The 21,456-nt window shown below is 36.2% G+C and overlaps 2 protein-coding genes across 5 annotated transcripts; one reads left to right on the top strand and one right to left on the bottom strand.

The window, feature by feature from the left end:
* Positions 1 to 686: 686 nt before the first annotated feature.
* sub1a (SUB1 regulator of transcription a) lies at positions 687 to 7,642 on the bottom strand. Of its 3 annotated transcripts, none has more exons than NM_001281997.1 (5): positions 7,534 to 7,642; positions 7,022 to 7,118; positions 3,592 to 3,705; positions 3,380 to 3,488; positions 687 to 998 (listed from the first exon to the last, which is right to left on the bottom strand). In NM_001281997.1, exons 2-5 carry the CDS (start codon positions 7,088 to 7,090, stop codon positions 919 to 921), a joined length of 372 nt encoding a protein of 123 aa, NP_001268926.1. In that variant the 5' UTR covers positions 7,091 to 7,118; positions 7,534 to 7,642; the 3' UTR covers positions 687 to 918. The 3 variants fall into 3 exon arrangements, with proteins under 3 accessions (NP_001268926.1, NP_001018376.1, NP_001268927.1); NM_001020540.3 differs by having other exon boundaries at positions 7,022 to 7,091; NM_001281998.1 differs by having other exon boundaries at positions 3,475 to 3,488; positions 7,022 to 7,091.
* Positions 7,643 to 19,048: 11,406 nt separating this feature from the next.
* zgc:173443 lies at positions 19,049 to 20,817 on the top strand. Of its 2 annotated transcripts, none has more exons than NM_001109856.2 (6): positions 19,049 to 19,093; positions 19,200 to 19,285; positions 19,376 to 19,603; positions 19,688 to 19,899; positions 19,985 to 20,112; positions 20,597 to 20,817. In NM_001109856.2, the coding sequence occupies exons 2-6, from the start codon at positions 19,228 to 19,230 to the stop codon at positions 20,739 to 20,741; spliced, it is 771 nt and encodes a 256-aa protein (NP_001103326.2). In that variant the 5' UTR covers positions 19,049 to 19,093; positions 19,200 to 19,227; the 3' UTR covers positions 20,742 to 20,817. The 2 variants fall into 2 exon arrangements, with proteins under 2 accessions (NP_001103326.2, XP_017213411.1); XM_017357922.4 differs by having other exon boundaries at positions 19,195 to 19,285; positions 20,597 to 20,815.
* Positions 20,818 to 21,456: the final 639 nt, after the last annotated feature.

Raw genomic sequence — 21,456 nt, 5'->3', positions numbered from 1 at the left:
CCAAATAAATTTAGATTTTGAGAACTTTCTCACGGAGGACAATTTAGGGATGCTCCAGAAGGAGACTTGTTTTTCTCTGACGTGTCATAGGCTACATAGAATAAATAAGATAACATAGAAACAAAGTAATTAACACTTTATGCATTTCTTTTGAACTGTTAGTTTTCTTACTTGACTGAAACGATCAGTTGATGGCTACATTAGTTATCCATGCATTCTGCTCAGTGCATCAAAATCTGGGAACCTAAAACTAATTATTTACAAGAGTATTTTAATATAACTGCTTATGTATAAATATTCGACCAGACACATGCATCTAGTATATCGTATTTTAATTTAGCAACATTTTTACTGTTTAAAATAGCTGAAACAAGTAGTAAACATTTAAATAGTCAATTAATTCTACTAAAACTACCTTTCAAATGTCTGGAGTGTGTAAATTTATTATTATTGCTTTTGAAAAATGCCTCTTATACTCACTCAAACAGCATTTGATTGTTAAAAAACACAGGACTGTAAATAAATAATTACATGAATATTACAATTATAGTTTCAACTTTCAACAAGTTTTCTGATTGTTTACTGATTATTAATACCGAAAAAGGGCTGCCTAATATATGTGTGGAACCTGAGAAACCATACATAAAATGTTCAGCAGCAAATATGTAACTCAAAATAAACAATCGTTGTTGTGCATTTCGATCAACTTTATTGAAAATTCAGGGCACAAGCTAAAACCAGTCATCTCTCTATCCAACCCCTTTTAAAACCAACACGTTGAAAGGCTCAAATAGAAAAGGCATCAAACAATGAACAACTACTTTAATAAAACCTTAAAATGGCAGGATAGGCAGGAGTGTGAAGTGAAAATCTGTTTCAAAAAGAGTATCCGGGTTGTCAGTGAACTGCAGGAAGGACTTATGTCCTCTTCACGGCATCATCGATCTCACTTATCTGCTCTTTTAGTTGGTTCCACTGCTCTGGGTTGAGTGAAATACCTGTAATAAAAACAAAAAACACAAATATGGGAAATTAACAATATGACTCCCTTATGCACAAAAAAAAAAAATTATATATATATATATATATATATATATATATATATATATATAAATAACTATTGTCAGTCTGTGTGAAATCTAAATTTCCAATGATTGTTTTTGCTATTTCTTATTCTTACGGTTTCAAGAAGTTAAACCACTGAAAGCATTTTTGGTAATCTTCAATCAAAGTCTGACCATTTGCTCCCATGTTTGGAAAGACGGTTCTTCTGTTAATGTCAGTTTGTTGTCTACAGCCACAATATTCTTATACCACGCCCCCTCTAACCATGTTTGCTATGGGGGAATGATGTGCTAAAAAGCCCCGCCCCCTACTCAATATTCTGTTTTAGTTGGAAGAACATCAACATACTCAAAAGTCTCAGCAGCTTCACATGGACTTTAAGTATTTGAATTGATTTGTGTACATGAAACCTATTTAGACACTACAATCTAAGGCTGTACAATCTATTGTTTGAGCATCAATATCGCAATGTGTGTATCCGCAATAGTCACATAGCAGGATTAAATTATTTATTAAAGTATGAAATATAAATATTTGTTTTTAAAATTATTCATACAATGATGACCATGTTATTTTAAGCTTGATTGTTTAATTTCTGTAATCGAATAATGTTAGACCCTCTGGAAAACTATCAAGCAGTGTTATTTAACCTTTATTTTTTCTCTGACATGTTTATATATGCTTGTCATTTATTTTATTTCATGATAAAAAGGAGTTAATCACCCGAGTCGATCCAAATGAATAAAATCTTTCCAAATAGAGCTATTTAAATCGTCTGGTGAAATTATATTCATATTGCAATGTATATCGCAGCAAAACTAAATATCGCAATGTCAGATTGTTCCAATACTGTGCGGCCCTACCATCTACAAAGGTTTGGAAATTGAAATACCTTTTAATATTTTGAAAGGAGCCTATTCTGCTTACCACGGCTGCTTTATATCCATACATACACACACAGCCACACACTGTCATGCGCTCCTCTTAGCTCCAGAGAGCAGTGCACGTCAGACAGTTTATCAAGGATGTACCGCTGGATCGCGTCCCACAATAGTTGTTAAACGTGATTTTCAGACATCTCAAGTCTCCCGGAAGTTCCGGGAGTCTCTATGCATTTGTGGGACTCATAATGCCCGCAAACGAGTGGTTATTTCCCGAAAATCGCACATCTCCCTCCTGCTCCTCAAATAAGTTGCGAACCCTTCTCACCCCTGGATCCCTCCACGCTCTTCAGCGCGCACTCTGTCAAACACCGCCTCCAATGATGACGATGCCATCGTCTATCGTGATGTTTCAAATTAGACATTGTACAATGCCAAATTGGTCGACATCACCCAACCCTACACAATACTGTTGTGATAATGTCAATTACGATATATCTAACATGAAAATGCTATTTAACAGCATTTATTTTTAAACATATATAAAAACCTTATTTATGTTATGATCATACTGAAATAAACAGCTAATCGTTATTTTTCTGAGCTAATTAAATCTCAATGTCAAGGTGCAAATATTTGGACTTGAAAACACCATAAATGTCTGAAAAAAACATGGCCAGACATTCTGATTCTTATTGGCTCTTTTCCTTTCGTTTCCCAGCATTTGTCTTTATTTTTAGCTCTAGTTTCACCAGGCTCTATCTGATTGGGCAGATTTGAATAAACAACCTATGCCAATGGTTCTCAAAGTGGGGGTCGGGACCCCCCGAAGGGTCGTGGGACAATGAAGGGGGGTCGCCTGGTGGTTTCCAAAAATCTATTTTTATTAAACCATAAGAATTACCATATTTTATCCATGACCTTCTGAAGAGAAAAAAATATATGGTTTATACCATATATAGTTACTATAGTAGCTTATAGTTACTACTTCTATTGGATTGCAACCCCTGGGTAATTGCATTGTATTAAAGACACAGCAATAGCGTCAGATGCAGCAGATTTCATAACACCTGGTTAAACTTTGTGGCCCATTTACAGCTCTCATACATAATAAAAAAAAGTAAAAGAAGAATAGACTTGGGTCCATTGGTGTGTGTGTGCCATTGCATGCAAGGTTTCTGTATTTATAACCACCTCAGAGGATATTGGGGGTCACGAGTCACTGGCATTGTCATTTTGGGGGTCGCGGCTTGAAAAGTTTGGGAACCCCTGACCTATGCATGTAGCACTTGAAGGCTTGGCACATAAAACTAACTTAATTAACTGCACTTTCCTGCTATATGGATATTGCATAAACTATTATCACAATAACAATAATTATTTCCACATATTGTGCAGCCATAATATTAACGGCTGATAAAACAACCACATACCTTTCCTGCCTGGTTTCATTTCACCCTCTTGGTCCATCCAGTATTCCCGGATATCAATAAGCACTTTTCCTTTAAAATCCCGAACACTCACATACCTCATCTTTCCTATCTTTAAAAGAAAAAATACATGACAAACACATACATGATGTATATACAATTCTGTATCAAGCAAAGTTAAACGTGTGTCATTTCATCTCAGTTGGATTCTTCACCTGGAACATGTTATCATTTTTATTGCTGCTGCTGCTTTTGGAGGCAGATGAACTTTCTCCGCTTTTTTGCTTTTTTGATGGTTTTTCAGGTGTCGCCTGCTTCTTTCTCTTGGCCTGAAATACAGAATTATATTAAATACAAAGCGAGTAACAGAGTAAATTAAGACCCTAATGTATCAACTAATGCCTAAATATACAATCACAAAAATATTTGTTTTTCAATTTTAAGACAATATGTAAAAAATGCTGCCTAATAAAAAAACTATAAGCAAATGTGTAACTTGATGACGTAACAAAGAGTGGAATCATGGGATATGTTACATTCACTAACACAGCCAATGAAAGTCAATAGGAAAATAGGAAAATTCATGGTAATGAATTCAAGTTTTATAAACATTGTGATCTCATTATTTAAATCTAGATTCATTAGATTTCACTCTTATAAAAAATAATAAACGCAGAAATCTTAAATATTGTGCCTTTAAGACAAAATCAATGGATGAAGCAAGGAAGCCGGCAGCTAGCTCTCTGCAACTCTCACATGGTCGCCCACTGAAGCTAAGCAGGGCTGCGCCCGGTCAGTACCTGGATGGGAGACCACATGGGAAAGCTAGGTTGCTGTCGGAAGTGGTGTTAGTGAGGCCAGCAGGGGGCGTCCAACCTGCGGTCTGTGTGGGTCCTAATGCCCCAGTATAGTGACGGGGATGCTACACTGCTCAGTGAGCGCCGTCTTTCGGATGAGACGCTAAACCGAGGTCCCGACTCTCTGTGGTCGTTAAAAATCCCAGGATGTTCTTCGAAAAAGAGTAGGGGTTCTGCCCACTGGCCTCCTAACCATCCCCATATTCAATTGGCTGCATCACTGTCTCCTCTCCACCAATTAGCTGGTGTGTGGTGTGCGGTCTGGCGCAAAATGGCTGCCGTCGCGTCATCCAGGTGGATGCTGCACACTGGTGGTGGATGAGGAGATTCCCCCCACTGTGTAAAGCGCTTTGAGTGCCCCAGAAAAGCGCTATATAAAATGTATTATTATTATTATTATTTCAAATAAAATCGGACCAATTCAAAGCTAGTTCCAGGAGTTCAAAATACCTGAATATTGTTGCAAACATACCTACAGTACATGAGAAATCTTGCTGTTGCTGTTGGAAGTGATGTAAGTGAGGCCAGCAGGAGGCACTCAACCGGCGCTCTATGAGTCCTAACGCCCCAGTAAAATGAAGCGGACACTATACTGTCAGTGAGCGCCATCTTTTGTTAAACCGAGATCCTGACTTTCTTTGGTCATTAAAAATCTCATGGCACTTCTCGTAAAGAGTAGGGGTGTAACCCTGGTGTCCTGGCTAAGTTTCTTCCATTCCCCCTTACCCATCATGGCCTCCTAATCATCCCCATCCACTGAATTGACTCTATCACTGTCTCTCCACTCCACCTATAACTGGTGTGTGGTGAACACACTGTGAAGTGCTTTGGGTGTATGGCCTTACAAAGTAAATGTGCTATGTAATTAGTAATACATTACATTGCAGCACAAAAAATTACACTTTGTACTTGTTCAAACCATTTATTTAAAATGAGTTGAAATTTCACAATTCTTCAGTTTTTTTTGAGACAATTTAATTGTTTTATATTTAGTCCACTTAAATTTGAAAGAACAATTAAGTTAATTAACTTGATCAATTTGTGTTAGGAGACCATGAAGGAGATGTGTGGGATGATGGACATGCTATTATGAGGCAGCTTTCGGCTGATTGGACGTTCGAGAGTTTTAACAAGCCCCCAGCATTTTTAACAGTAAATACAGCACTGGCTGCTGCTATTTAAATATAGTTGGTTTGGTCTTTCATGTTGTAAATAAAATGACACTGGTGGTGAAAATTCTCTCTGACAAATCAATAATCAGAGATGTGTGTGCATCATGTTTTTGTAATGATACTTTTCGATTGGTACCTCGCCCGAGGAGGTACTAAAGATTACCAAGTATTCAGTACAAAATTCAGTGGAAAAGCCTACAAAAATGAGCCGTACCTAACTGAACCATGAAGTGTAATCAAGTGAAAAAGAGCCTTTAGTGTAGTTTCTTTTATCCACAACAATTGTCATCTTTACATTGAACTGACACATATATTTACATTTCTGAATGACTATTTAAAGTAATAGATAACTCCAGAATTAGGGGTGTCAAAATTAATCGTTTCTTCGATGCACTGCAATGCAGACGCGGACAATTCAGTATCGTTTCAGTAATAATCATAACCGGTTATTACTGACGTCATTTACCTCATATGCGCTCTGTTGCGAGGGAGACGATCGCGAGTATTTACAGCGCTTTAACTACTTAATACTCATGAACTGTACACAATTTCACTGTGTGTGTTTGAGAATGAAAGTAGCCTACTCCATTTCTCTCTCTCGCTCGCTCTCGCTCTGTCTCTCTCTCTCTTTCTCACACACACACAGTGGCCCATTTGACCTGCTGGCGTGGCTTTTCTTCTCCTCTCGGCTGTTTTACAGCATTACTTTTGGATACAGAAACGAGCGCGTGTCTGCAGAGTTTTCTCCACCGTGTCTATCATAGATCAGCTGTGAGATCGCCGCTGCCGCCTGCCGCTTATCATTCATCTGAAGAGCGCAGCGCGCAAGAGTCAATCGCAACCGTTTTTGTTGAGGGTGTAACCAATCAAAGGGGTGTAAGAGAACTAGACAAGATTCAGAAATTGAGCTGGATATTTATATTTGTTTATATTATTTGCTAAATGCTCGTTTTTTTAAAGTTACAGTTTATATATCTGACTGTTTGTATTGAATGACACAATTGTATTACAAATAATAGCCTATATAAATATAAATATATTCAAACATTTTAATACAAGAACTGCTGCTGTGAAGAAAATATAAAAGCATCGTCAATGCACCGTGATGCACCGAAATATCGAATTGAACCGAATCGATAGCATGATACGTGAGACTAGTGTAGGTTCACAGCTCTATCCAGAATTGTTAGTAAATGGTCATTACATTTTATTTTTTCCAAAAACGAAAAACTTGAATTTGACAACCCTGTAATAACAACGTTGTAAGTGGGAATTGTTCAATAGCATTTGAAGACAGCATTACCTGACCTATAGAAACACAGGCATTAAATAAACTATTGGATTATGTCTACATTGTTTACTTCAGTGTGTTCCTCATCATGGAAAGGTTTTTTGCCAAAACTACAAATGCAGGTTCAAGGTATTTCCTTAATGAAAGGTCACTTTGGCATCTGATTGCAAACACTGAGCATAGTTTTGACATTGTTTTGCTCAAAATAGCAGAATTTGCCCTAAATGGGCCTTTAGGGTTTCTGTATAAAGAATTGACTTTTCTGACAACAACAAATTCTTTACAAAATAAAAAATTATTTCAGGATTTTTGATGATTTCCATACCTTCGTGTCAACTTCACTGTCCGAATCGCTGCCTGAGGTTGAAGACAGCACTTCTTTTGACTTCGGCATACTGAAAACAACGACAATGCAATTTATCCTAGAAACCAAAACCCAACTGTGAAAATCATTTTATATAGACATAAAACAATGTGCCTAGCATACGTCAAGTTAACCATTTCCGACTGCATCCTCGTGCTTAGCAATGATGCTCTAACGTTACCATGCATGTCGTAATGCAACAAAAATAGCAATTGATTAAGTTGTTTTTGGTTTGATTGCTGCTTCTTGCAGCTTTTTTAATGTGTGGAAGAGAAAAGAGCCAAGGGGCGTCGGTCATTTATAACTACTAGCCTAACGTTATAAGAACCAACAAGGCCGAATATGAACGCGCACCAAGATGGCCATTTGCCAACAGTTTCATTCAATGGAAAAAATCAGCTGTTGCAACATGTTGGTTAATAATCTAATCATGCTCAAATATTACGCTTAGCTGCATGTATCAAATAACTTACGTGATGTTGTAAGGTAAATGTAGGGTGAACTGAGGTGAAACACAAGCTGATGCGCGCGATCGTCCCTTTCTGCAAAACCTGTACTGAGCGCGCGCTTGCAGAATGTACCAGGAAGCGCTCTTAAAGAAGTGCATTGTGGGAAGTGTAGTTTCCTGTTCATGTTTATGGTGGGCTTTTTTATTTAAAATTTTGATCATACATTAATGTCAACTGTAATTTAATGTTAACAGTTTAAACAAATACGTAGTGTGTTCCTACAGTCAAACTACATTTGGAGGAGAATTGTCACGGAAATACTGTAGATGACAAGTTTAGGCCTATAATTGTTAAACAAAATATATAGGCTTGGCTTATACACGCTTCCATCGAAGGGTCATTATCATTTTCGTACACTTTTATTCAGACACTATTTGCTTGCTTGCTTGTACTTATTCACCAACCTCTCGGCCAAAAGGTGGCAGCAACGCACCAACAGACTACATTTGGGAAACAATTGTCCGACAACTACAGGCAGGACGATATTTATGATTCAAACATTATGTCATTCCAGTGCCTTGTTGCTGCCGTTATCGCAAACATTTAGGTGTATTATTGGTATTCCATTTATTGTGTATTTTTCAGATACGTGAGTGTTTGTAGGCTATAGTCACTAAATCTCTTTTGGTGGTCGTACCTTGGCAGATTATTTTATTTTAGTAAGGGTTCAAACAAGGTCAAATGTATAGCCTACTTTGTTTCTTCACTCAATAAACTTATGTTCTAGGATTATAGCTAGGCTTAACTCAGTTATGAAGATCAGCTTCGTCTTCATCAGGTGTATCTTGAGTAGAAAATTGGCTTTAGTTTTGTCTTGTAGTTTTGAATTTCATGGTTAAATGCAATTAAAAAGCTCTAGAGCCGTATAAAACTGTGTGCAGTTTTATTCTCTGCTTGCATGAAGTTTAAACTTTTAATCAGATTCTCTAGGTTTATTTTTGTGATTACTTTTTTAATGCAAGAACATTTTTGAAACATTTTTTTCCTGTTTCATGCCAGAAACTTCTAATAGGGTAATTTTAACGTTGAGAACTTTCTAGACATTAGGAAAATAAGTCTTAGGACTCAAGTTTATTTCAATAATTGTTAACTCCATGTCTGTTAAATTAGCATGTAAATTGAAAGTTCTATTCAATCCATTTGAAAAGTCATTAACTAGGATAAGGTTCAGTTTCTTACACCGAATAAAGGGGTAGTTCACCTAAAATGAAAATTACCTTTGCATTTAAAACCTCAAAAGTTTTTTTTCTTCTTCAGTTCAACAAACAAAATATTTCGTAAAGTGATGCTGGGACACATTGACTTCCTTAGAAAAAAAAAATACTATGGAAGTCAACGAGTCCCGGCAAGCAGCACTTTTCAAAATAACTTTTGTGTTCAACAGAAAACAGAGACTGAAACAGATTTTGAACAAATAAAGATTGAGTAAATGATGACAGAAATGTCATTTTTGGGTGAACTGTCCATTTAAATAACTTCATAATATCATGGTGTGTTGGTCTCAACACAGAAAGCTTTATCAATGCTATTTTTTTTTTTCAAATAGAACAGAACAAAAAACTTTAATATGTACAATACAATATATTACCAAGGTTGCCAGATACAATCTTTACATTCATAAGTATTTATGTTTGAACAGATCCTGCTGTACAAAATTCTGTTATGGGTTACATATCAAGGATCAAAACTATTTTAAGGGGAGATTCCAGATATAATTAAAAGTACAGTTAAATAACATAAAATATTACATTTCTTCTCAACCACTTTTCCCAGTAGGAATACATTTTCTAAGATTGTTGTGTCAAGGAAACGGTGAGTACTTCCATATCATACTTCTTTTATAATTTCACCTACAGATGGATCTTCCTTGAACCATTTCTTTGTAATGGTGTTTTCCTTATTGTCTCAGTGTATTAAGGTGATATGCATCATTTTTTGGTATTTTTGAAGAATAAATTCCCAGATACATATTTAAAATTACATTCCAGATTGAATTTTATTGTTGCATTTATCTCTTTATTCATATCTTGCCAATAGGTCTGAATACTCCTTCTGGCCATCATGTTCTTTCCTCCCTTAATATTGCGCTCTCTTTCCTCATGTCTTGGTCTGTTCATTGTTACAAGTTGTTTGTTTGAGTCTGTTACTGTTTCTCTTCGTGCTGCTATTTGTGAGTTTTTGCTGTCTTAGTGATTTGTCTTATGTTTGTATGTGTTTGTCCTTTGTCAGTAGGGTTCCAGTTTATCCTTTTATAGTTTTCTTGTTTAAGTAAATATATTTTTATATAAAACAAACCAGATTGTAGCTTTCAGCGTTTTTTTTTTTTTTTTACTTTAAAGTCTAGTAATTTATGCAGTTTTAGTAATTCCTTTTTTTTTTTGTTTTTGTCAGTTTAGTTTGTTTTGTTTCTCTGGTTAGTCCCCGTCTGTCTGTCTTGTTTACCTGTTCCAGTCCAACCCTGCCCACTGTGAGTCCCTGGCTGCTGGTGTCCTCCATCAGGCTGCTACTAGGGAGACGAAGGTGACTACTGTTGTATCTCTTATCTGCAGTGCCCCTTCCAAGGCCTTCACCGCCACCTACCTGGCCTTGCCTTACCTGCTCCATTTCCAAGACTCTCTACTATGGCTTCTGAGTGCGCCATCCAGCACTTTCCAGCACTACCCCTTCCATCTGTCCGCTCCATCCAGCACTACCCAATCGAACTGTTGTCTACCTAATCACTATTTTTATATCTGTCAAACACCATCTGCACTCATTTTGCATCTGGGTCCTCAATCCATGACCCAGCCATTACATTTTCTCTAATATTTAACAGCTTTTTGATTCTAGTTTGACATTTTTTAAGTTGTTTCAAAACAACCTTATTACTTGGCCCACATAGAATCTGCGCCCATCATCGTTTATTTAATTAAGTAAATGTGTGTAAATCTATATTTATTCAGTTTTTCAAATAATTAGTAATATTATTGACTAATATAAAAATGTTCATCTGACAATACAGTTTGTACAGTACTATTTTCTGTTTTTTAGTAGAAATATTATATGAGAGACTTGCTTTGTTAACCAAATAAAGTTAATCTAATTAGATTTGCATTGTAAACATTAAATAAAAGTAAAAAGATATTATTTTTTATTTCACATATTAAGGTTTTAGTTATGATTCTCCCAAAATAATTCCCCAGAAATCTATAGATTTTTACCAAAATTCTCTACAGAAATGGCAAAAAACGTCTGCAGATTCCATCTGGCCCTACTTACTACCATTTTTTTTTTTTTTTTTTTTAAGAAATTCCCTCCAATCTGAGTTAATTGTAATTGTTTTTCCCACAGTTAACCATTCATCTTGTTATAATTACAGGGGCTTTCTTTACCATTTCTGTTACAGGACGTTGAGTGTTTCTTTGGGGGGCATCATGCAGTGGTTAGCACTGTTGCCTCACAGCAAGAAGGTCGCTGTTTCAAGTTTTGGCTGGGCCAGTTAGAGTTTCTGTGTGTAGTTTCCCTCACAGTCCAAAGACATGCAATATAGATGAATTGGATAAAGTAATTTGGCCGTAGTGTATAAGTGTGTGTGAATGCGAAAGTGTATAGTGTTTCCCAGTACAGGGTTGTATCTGCTGCATAAAAACATCTGAAAAGTTGGAGGTTAATTTCTCTGTAGTAACCCCTAATAAATAAGGGAATTCAGCTGAAGAAAAATGAATGAGTGTTTTGTTGTCAGACAGGAAAAATGACTAATATTAGTTTATTCACCTTCCTTTTGTAAGCAGATACAAATATATGCACTACTGTTGGTCCTATATCTTTTGAATCTCTTATGTTTTTGTTAAATAATTATGGTTGAAGGTAACCAAAGTCTTGTTCATCTAAATTGTATTTATGCGAAAGTTGTTGGAAACTTTCTAGTTTATTTTCAGTAGTGATGAGGCAGAATAATGTTACACCTCGCAAGCTTCTCTATTTAAATCTTATATCTAGATTTGCTGGTTTAAATTGAATGTCATGTTTAACCCATCTTAGTATCCTTGTTTGCTTTTAGGATACTTTAATTCTTTATGCCAGACTTTCAAAGGAATCCTTGTCAAGAAGTTCAATTAATGCATGCATGTTGGAAATTTCTATGGTAACACTATTTCTGTGGAGGGGGAAGTGGATTTATAATTGTTCAAAATCGTTACACTTTGCGGAGTATTTGTCATTGCACCAACAAACTAATTGTCTACACTGTGCTGCCTTATAATAATCATCTGATGATGGTAGACCTCTACCACCCTGATCTTTAGGAAGTTGTAGAGTAATAACGGCCTGTTTCCACTGAGTGGTATGGTTCAGTATGCTTTTATGGCTGTTTCCACTGTTCCAAAGTTACCTAAAAGTGAACCATACCATACCACTTTTTGGACACCGTTTGCAAAGGATACCTAGCACTCCAAAAGGTGGAGCTAGACGTGCAGCGGAAAGCTATTGGCTTACAGAGAAACGTTACTTGCTCATACATAAGCAGAAGAATGAAAACAAAGAAACCACCATTTTAAATTACACAGCGGAAACATTACATCGTAATACCATATACATGAAATAACGAGCCATGGTTGACCCGAGCTCAGATAAACCTTGGCGTTATCTTGATGCACAGCCAAAAAGCCAAAAAGAATAAAATCTGCTGTGCCCTGTTTTTGTTTTACGAGGCCATCTAAAAGAGTGGTTTCACTTTCTCTCGCGGTCTTGTGACTGCTCGTGTGCACATCTATATTTAAAATAACAAACTTCTTGAGCTGATTATAATAACGTGCGTGTGATTATTAAAGTGTTTCTCACAACCGATCCTTTCAGAAACGGACAAACGTGAGAGTGAAGTGCCAAAAAACAAAGGAGAAGCCCGACAAGACGAAGAAGCGAATGATTTTTTCAGCAACCTAAAACATAAACAAACTGGCATGTATAGTTATTATTATCGCGTTTTGGACTATTATGAACTCTGAATGACTGAATTACTTTCTAACAAGAGGTTACATGTGCTGGTGAAGATTACAGATGAGAGGTTTGCACTGACTGTGGGCTATATGTTGCGTGGCATTTTTTTTAATGTTATTAACATATTGGAGACTGTAAGGGTCTTCATGTGTTGATATATTTAGCATTTATTTATTTATTTTATATAATTGCAGACGTTACAGTAGGCTATTTTGCACTGTCATTGATCTGCAGTTATAATCAAATCCTGTTCATAGAAAAGTAGTAAAAAACATTTAAACACAAGTATTTATGTGTATTAAGCATCTGTTTTGTGAGAAGTGCTTCTCATGTGATATGTGAGTGACCTGTACAGCTTTACTTTGACATTTTACCCTTTAGACATTGGAAACGCAAGCCTGATAAAGGTGATCTGTACCGAACCGTACGGTACCAGTCAGTGGAAACGGGCCATTATTGGACTCTTGGATGATCATCTTTCCAAATAAAGGGAGATATTAGTTTTTTTCCATTCATTAAATTTCCTTTTTGGTATTTTCACTTGTAAGTTAAAAAAAAAAGGTAGGCCTAGCAATAAAATCATCTTTATTATCTCTATTCGACTGTATAACTCTAAAGGTGGAAGAAGTCATCTAATCAAGTGCTTTTTTATGTTTTCTGTAATTGGGAAGTAGTTTATTTATTTATTTATTTATTTATTTATTTTTGGTATACATGGTAGATTTGCAAAATTTTACATTTAGCACATATTATAGAGGATATATCTTTGCATATGTATAATCTGAGTTCACATTAAATCATCAACATTAAATGTATATTTAATTATATATTAGGCATATTTAATATATATCTGTGCGTATAATCCACACTTTTTAAGGGGGTACATCACCTTGGGTAAACTAAGTTCTGGTGTAAGAAATAATAACACAACAATAATCAGCATATAACCAAATTTTGTGTTATATATCTTTAATTTTCACTCTTGTTTTTGTTATATTTCTGATTAGTTGAGCCAATGGTTTAATAAATAACACAAATATGGTAGGGCTTAACGGACACCATTTGTGGACTTTTTCTTTCTAATATAACATGTTCAGAAATATCTCCTTTAATTTTAATTCTTGCTATACACTGTAAAACCCAACAGTCAACTTTATTAAATGAAATGGGTATAGTTAACTTAAAAGTGACTGAAAGTTAATTCTACTCATTTTGAACTCGTCGCTTTGAACTCAGTGTTGAAGGTAATAAGTTAATTAAATACCTCATTAAATGGATTAAGTTGACAAGACTCATTAGGATTTGTTTTTTAACTTAAATGGTTTGTTGCAATGGGTTTCCTCAAATGGTTTGTGTTACCTAAACTTATTGGGGTTTACGGTGTACATTTACATTTACATTTAGTCATTTAGCAGACGCTTTTATCCAAATCGACTTACAAATGAGGACAAGGAAGCAATTTACACAACTAAGAGCAACAATGAATAAGTGCTATAGGCAAGTTTCAGGTGTAGGAGTTAAGTATAAAGATTGAATCAAATCAAATGCTTTTTCTGCAAGTAAACTAATTAGAAAAGTGCTAATCTTATTATGAGATATATAACCTATGTGTAGGACTCGCCATAAATTATTCATATGTTTGTATTTGTTTTACAAAACCTCTTTGAACGGTCTTTATTAAATCTGGAAGGATGTCCTCGAATCGCCTACCCAGTATGGATGCCTAAAGTCTATAGTCGATATTTAAGACTGAAATAGGTCTATACGGGCGATGCAGTGAAGCAGTAGGTGGTGCTGTCGTCTCACAGCAAGAAGGTCGCTGGTTCAAGCCTCGGCTGGGTCAGCTGGCGTTTTTATGTGGAGTTTGCATGTTCTCCCAACGCTTGCACGGGTTTCCTCCGAGTGCTCCGGTTTCCCCCACAGTCCAAAGACATCCGGTACAGGTGAATTGGGTGGGCTAAATTGTCCGTAGTGTATGAGCGTGAATGAGTGTGAATGGATGTTTTTCAGAGATGGGTTGCAGCTGGAAGGGCATCCGCTGCGTAAAAACGTGCTGGATAAGTTGGTGGTTCATCCCACTGTGGCGACCCCTGATTAATAAAGGGACTAAGCCGAAAAGAAAATGAATGAATGAATAGCAACAGCACTCCCATACAAACCGAAATCCTTCTTTTTACATCACTTCCTATAATCTAAACTACATTTAAATGATAGGGAGGGGGACACAACCAAAAAAGGCTAGGATAAAACAATAATCGAAACTTTAAAAGAATGCAAAATCAACAGTTGAAAAGTCTGAGATGGACAGGATAGCTGATAAGCTGTCAGCTAGCATTGCAGCAATCATGTGGACATTAAAGCTTTCTGAGTGGATATTAAAACTGACCTAACTGCCTTCACAGATTCTCTCGTGAAAAATGTGAAAAAAGAGATAAGCAACTATAACAGGAAGTCTGGATGGTTTTGTCATGGAGCTAAACTTTATGACAGAGAGGGTCAATGAAACATTGAGCATTGGAGGAAATTGGAATAGGAATAAATCGGTGGTGGTGAACTACAAAATGAAACACTTGTTCCTCTGCTCTGCATGAAGGAAGAAAGACGTACACTGGAACGAAAAAAGAACCTTCTTTGACTAAGACTATCCACCTGAGATCCAACAGAAAAGATGGGCGTTCGGCTGATAAGAAAAATTCTGAAAGAAAAAGGGATTAAGTTCCAAATGTCACTGCTGGTGAAACTAAGAATCTTTCTGGAAAACAGCCCGGTTATATATAATACGATGATGGAAGCATCAAGAGACTTGAAAGAAAAGAGACTGATAAACAGCGAAGAGGAAACGGCTATGAATGTCTGGAGAAGTGAAACAGAGGACCTGGGAAAAGGTTGGAGTGTCATCGTAGAAAAGTAAAGACACAGAGCAAAGATCTGGCAAAACAACAACATGAATTTCAAAGAGACAATGTAATCTCCGTTCAAAAGAAGGGTTAAAGCTGATACATCCTAACATAGAATTCTGAAAGACTGGCTAGACTTTTTGACTTAATTCATTGATGATCAGGACATTTAAACCGAATGAATGAGGAAAGGTATTTAACCGAGCTGCCAAGTGATAAAGGATGAACGATTGAAATACACATTATGTCTGGAGTTATTGAATAACATACTGTTAAAATGACACTAAAGCACTATAATTTGTATATTTAAAAATCCTTTGTTATATAAGACAATTAGTAGAAACATTTACCCTGGAAACCTAGCTAGAAATACAAGAATATAATTAGTGGCAGTTAGAATGGATGCTGAATATCTTGGTGCACATTAGCCTAATGAGGAGTCCTTTAGAGAAGTAAGGCTTTCCCCTCACATAAGGAAGTGGTTTAACACTTCAAATTTGGAGACCTTTTTTTGTTTTGTTTTCCATGTGGTTCAATATGTTTATGTTTTTTTATTTTTTTACGTTTAGGTCTTCACTACAACACTTGATTATACTGTATGCCAACACATGAATATAGGGTTACTTTAAATGTTAATGGGTAACTAATCCGATCAAAAGAAGCAAACTTGTTGCTAAAATGAAAAGGAAAAAATTGCATCTTTCTGATACAGAACATAAGAAATTAGGAAAAATGGGTTTTATATATTTTTCTTTATAGAATAATGGCCTAAACCAGCTAATAAAACTCTTTATAGATATACAAAGACTTCCAGGCAGGTGTGTTTAAGGAAGTTAGAGCTAAAGTATGCAGGACACCGGCCCTCCAGGACAAAGTTTGGACACCCCTAATATAACCTCATGAACGGAACTATTGACCAAATTGAAGTCACATTAGTTCATGTATATAGACCACCTGGAAAACACGAAAAATTTCTCATGAACATATTTAGTATTACAGCCAAAGAGGCCTGTGGTACTTTAATCTCTGGTGAAGACTAGAATGTCCAACTCCAGCCTAAATTGGACTCATCTTCTAATAAGCAAATTAGTCAAGAAGCTAGACAATTATATTAAAAGAGTTAGGCCTAATATATTCATTAAAAAGACATATACCCTCTTCAAAAGAATATACTTTCTTTTCTTCTGCTCACATGTCTCATTCTAGAATAGATTTTTTTTTATGTTAGGATCAAATCAACATAAAGTAAAGCACTGTAAAACAGGGACAAGGGACATCTAAGACTATTCAGGAGTGTATCACTGTTTCCGGATAACAAACCCAAAAGACATAACTAGAATAGTTTGAATATATCATTTAAATTATCTAATAATATGTGTTGAATAAGTTAAAAAAGAACTATTGGAATACTTGGAACATAATGATAATGGAGAGGTGTCACCCAAAAGCTGTTATGCGAGGTAAACCTATAATATGGGGAATCACAGAAAAAAAAAAACTGAATTAAATAATCTGAACACACAACTTAAAGAGTTAGAGACTAAATATAGTGATAAAAAAGATACAAATATTCTTAGTAGGATAAAATAAGTTAAATCAGAATAGAGAACTCAAAATATAAGAGGAGCAAGTACAATTAAACCTTTTCACAGCAGCCATTTTATGAAAATGGTCCAAAAGCAAAAAAGCCTGGAGAATAAAAAGCCCTGGAGAATAAGGAAACAGCAGGCAGAGAGTATTATATTTCAAATTAAAGATCCAAAACTAAAAAGATATGTCATAAATTGGAAGTAATACAACAGGGGTTTCAAGAATACTATAAGGAACCATAAACCTCAAAAGATTGTACTGACCTTGCAAGCATATCCGCTTGTTAAGTGGTGACGTGTTTGTGACGTATGTATACTGTTTCTGGGTCCAAGCCGCCATTCATTTGAGTGGAGAAATCATTCGTTTATGATCACGTTTTATTCCTATCACACATTACGTTAATTTTATATAAAATCATAGTGTACACAACAATCTCAGGGCTTGCTGCATAACAAATATCAAAAATTTAGCAATTTATAAAAAATTAATCACTTTCTGGGCATCGGATATTAGGCATGGACATATATATTGCGTGATTTTCGAAAGCATTAAATCGCTTTGTAAACGTTTATTATTACCATTTCATGAGTCTCCCCATTCAGTTAAATAGAGCGCTTGGACCCGGAAGTGGATAACAATTTTTGCACACATTGGATTTACCATCAATTGGTTCAATACAAAATAAAACAAATCAAAAAAACAAGTATGGAAGAAATAAGCAAGGTTACATCGAAGCTTAAAACAACTAAAGTACCAGGAATAGATGCTTTCTCTGCAGAGTGCTATAAAACGTTTAAAGAACAACTGATGTCAATGCTTCTGCCTTACATGAAGGCGACCCCGTTATATCTTTGAAAGAGTATTTCATATCTATGATTGCAAAACAGGGAAAATATCTTGGGTTTTGTACTTCTTTTTGTTCTTGACCAATAGTTAAATTTCATCTGTTGTATTTATTCTTTGGTTCAGTTATGTGATAATTTATAAATATCTGAACCCGTTTTTAATCTTTTACAGCCTGTACTTTGGTCTTAAAATGTATTATTCTGAGGTTAGCTTAAGTTACTGGAGTCTGGCCTAAATTATAAGCGTTTCAAATGACAACTTGGTCAGAAGGCTTTGCTTTCTAATCTGGCAAAAATCTTAAACCTCTATGGCTCACTTTCACAGATGGAACTTATGTTTACACACTAGATATAAAAGTCTGAGCTGTTTCAGCATAAACTGCCAAGGTTTAATCGAAAGATACTTTCAGAAAGATAATTATTATGGGTGCATTTGTTTTGTCTCGCGCTTTGTACTCATAGATCAATTCTCTTACCTAGGGTGCGTCCCAATCAGCACCTTTGTTCAGTAGTCAGTGCACGGACCAGTTCACCAGCCATTTTAAGTGCTGTCTTAATCACAAGTTTTTTCCAGTGCCCTAAACTTTCACCCTCTGAAAAGTCCCACAATGCAGGGGAAAATCCTGCTGCATTGATATATGCACTATGAGGCCTTAACGGAAGCTCGAAATATGAATCGTGTGACCCAAATCATCAAACTTACTGAAAAACAAGAGATGTTTTTCTAGTAAGAATCTGTTATTTATTCATTTTTAACTCAAACGAACAGAGCTAGATTAGTAAAAATTGAGCAATCCTTTGTAATTGTTTAATGGTTGTATTGGTGCTGGTATATGGATCAATCAAATTATTAAGCCATGCTTTTATTAGTCAAATTAATATTTGAAAATGATTAGTTCTTCTGTTGTTTAGAAACTCCAGTTTTGATCATGTACATCGAAGACGTTCTCATGTCACACTGTGTGTCCCAATGTATAGTGAAGCAAGCTCATCATCACCTTACCAGCACCCGAATTCACCAATAGTATCTGAGTGCAGACTTGCATATGCAAGTTGAGACACACTGTCTCAGACACAATGCACTCAGTGGAGCTAGTGACATCACTGTGAGGGGTTGGGTTAGGGGCGGGTTTAAGTGTGCGCATTTAAAGCATTGCATTCTCCAATTCGTGCAACTACTGGTGAACGACTTGCTGAATCCTGCTCAAACAAGACAAGGTTCTCTTTATTTAATTGCTGTCATTGTGTTGTTGATTCTTTACCCATTTAACTTTACTTTGACTCTTAAATGTAATTCATGTATTTTATTTTTGGTTAAGAACAGGTCCAAACAAAAACTGTATTGTGGAGCAATGAAGGTTTATCAAGGTGTTTTGCTGCTCTTGAGTTGCCAGATCCTTTACACTCTGGGTAAATGCTGTTCTTTTTTTTAAATATATTTTCTTTTATTGTCTTCTTAAATATTGTAAAGGCTCTATCTATTTTGTGTGGGTTTTGCAGCTTTAGATTGTACCATAATGAATGGTAACCTGAAGCAGATTGACGCTGGGTCTGGTTCAGTGGTTGGAGTGAACGATCTAAATCAAGCGTTTGTGCTGCAAGATGATGTCTTCAATCTGGTCAGCAGATCTCTAAAGCACTTCAGTGTTGGTCCTGCTGGTCAGCTGGGGGTTAACAAAACCTACTACATCTTCAAATTGATGAGTGGCAGATTTGTTGGGTTTCCAGGTATAAAAATTTTTTCCAATGATCCAAAATATATCTGTTAAAAAAAGTAATTTTTAATATTTTAGCCAACCTTTTTTTTTTAAGGTCTTCTCAAGCAGGTGGATGCTGGAGGTGATCAGATCATTGCAGGCGTCAATATGAATGATGACATCTTTTGTTTAAACATGGACGCTAGCAACCATTGGCCATCCAGCACCACTCCTTGGGTTACCCTTAATGGAAAGCTGAAGTATTACAGCTGTGGCCCTTACAGCTGCTGGGGTGTGAACTCTGATGACCATATCTTTATCATGAAGGTAATGTCCCAATGTTAAATACAGTGACTGAAGTATCATTTTGCAAAGACAAAAACAAAACATTTTTTGGGGGGGTTTCTTACAGGGTGTGTCCAGTAATGCCTGTTCTGGGGATGGGACTTTTGTAAATATTCCTGGCCTTTTGTCCATGATTGAAGTAGGAACGGATGGCAGTGTCTTTGGTGTCAACTACGAAGCAAAACTATTCCAAAGGTGAGCTGAACAGTTCAAACAATTAGTAACATGACATTTTTGTGGGCGAAGCAGAGGCGAAGTAGGTAGTGCCTCTCAGCAGAAAGGTCGCTGGGTCACTGGTTCGAGCCTCGGCTCAGTTGGCGTTTCTGTGTGGAGTTTGCATGTTCTACCTGTGTTCACGTGGGTTTCCTCCGGGTGCTCCGGTTTCCCCCACAGTCCAAAGACATGCAGTACAGGTGAATTGGGTAGCCTAAATTGTCCGTAGTGTATAAGTGTGTGTGTGTGTGTGTGAATGTGTGTGTGGATGTTTCCCAGAGATGGGTTGCGGCTGGAAGGGCATCCGCTGCGTAAAAACTTGCTGGATAAGTTGGGAGTTCATTCCGCTGTGTTGACCCCAGATTAATAAAGGGACTAAGCCGAGAAGAAAATGAATGAATGACATTTTGTCAAGTATGATTTTCTTCCTAAAACCCATTCTTTATTCTTTGTTTGTCTGCTGCAGAGTTGGTGTGAGTCGGTCTAACCCTGCTGGCACAGACTGGATCTCAATGATTGCCTGTCCCAATGGTCACAAACACGTTTCCTTTGACCTGGGAGTGCTGTGGGTTGTCTGTGTTGATGGCTCCATCCGTAAATGTACTCTATAATCTGAATCATCAGAAACTCCTTCATTAATGAAAACCCTAAAGAAATCATTAACAGACAAATAAAAGCTTAATCTTACACTGTGTTTCGGTCCTGTTCTTTCTGTTGTCTCAAACATTACTAAAGTGTATTATTGGTGTCACATTTCTTTTGTATTTGCTTCAGATCCATTTGACTTTGTGTAGTGAATGAATCTGTCACTTCTGGTGGCCGTAGATTAGATTCCTTTAGGGGTATTAGTAAAGATTTTTTAAAAATATGAAATGTACACTGTCTTCCACTGAGCAAGAAACTCTCAGTTTTGAAGATCAGTTTCAGTTAAATCAGGTTTCACAACTTTGAGTAGCACATTGACGTTAGTTGTGCCTAGTTTTATAATTAAATGCAATTAAACTGATCTAAAACAGGATAAAACATGTTCATTCAACTTTGTGTAATATGTCCATCAAATAGGATAATATTCAGTTAGTACAGACTATTTAGTTCATCCAAAAATGCAAATGATCTCATTTACTCAACCAAATGTGATTTTTAAACCTCTGAGTTCTTTCTGTTGAATGCAAAATATATTTTGAAGGATGTTTGGTGCTGGAACCCACTAATGTCAGGTTGTGAACAAGAGAAGGATGAGTAAACGATGACAATATTTCATTTGTGTGAAATATTCCTTTAGTTAGCTTCATAATAGTTTAGGTCAACACAAATTTCAAAGTGCTT

The sequence above is a fragment of the Danio rerio genome, chromosome 10 (assembly GCF_049306965.1).
Source record: "Danio rerio strain Tuebingen ecotype United States chromosome 10, GRCz12tu, whole genome shotgun sequence".
Classification (NCBI taxonomy): Eukaryota; Metazoa; Chordata; class Actinopteri; order Cypriniformes; family Danionidae; genus Danio; species Danio rerio.
Note: the sequence above shows the minus strand (reverse complement) of the source record. Positions and strands in the feature narration are given on the sequence as shown.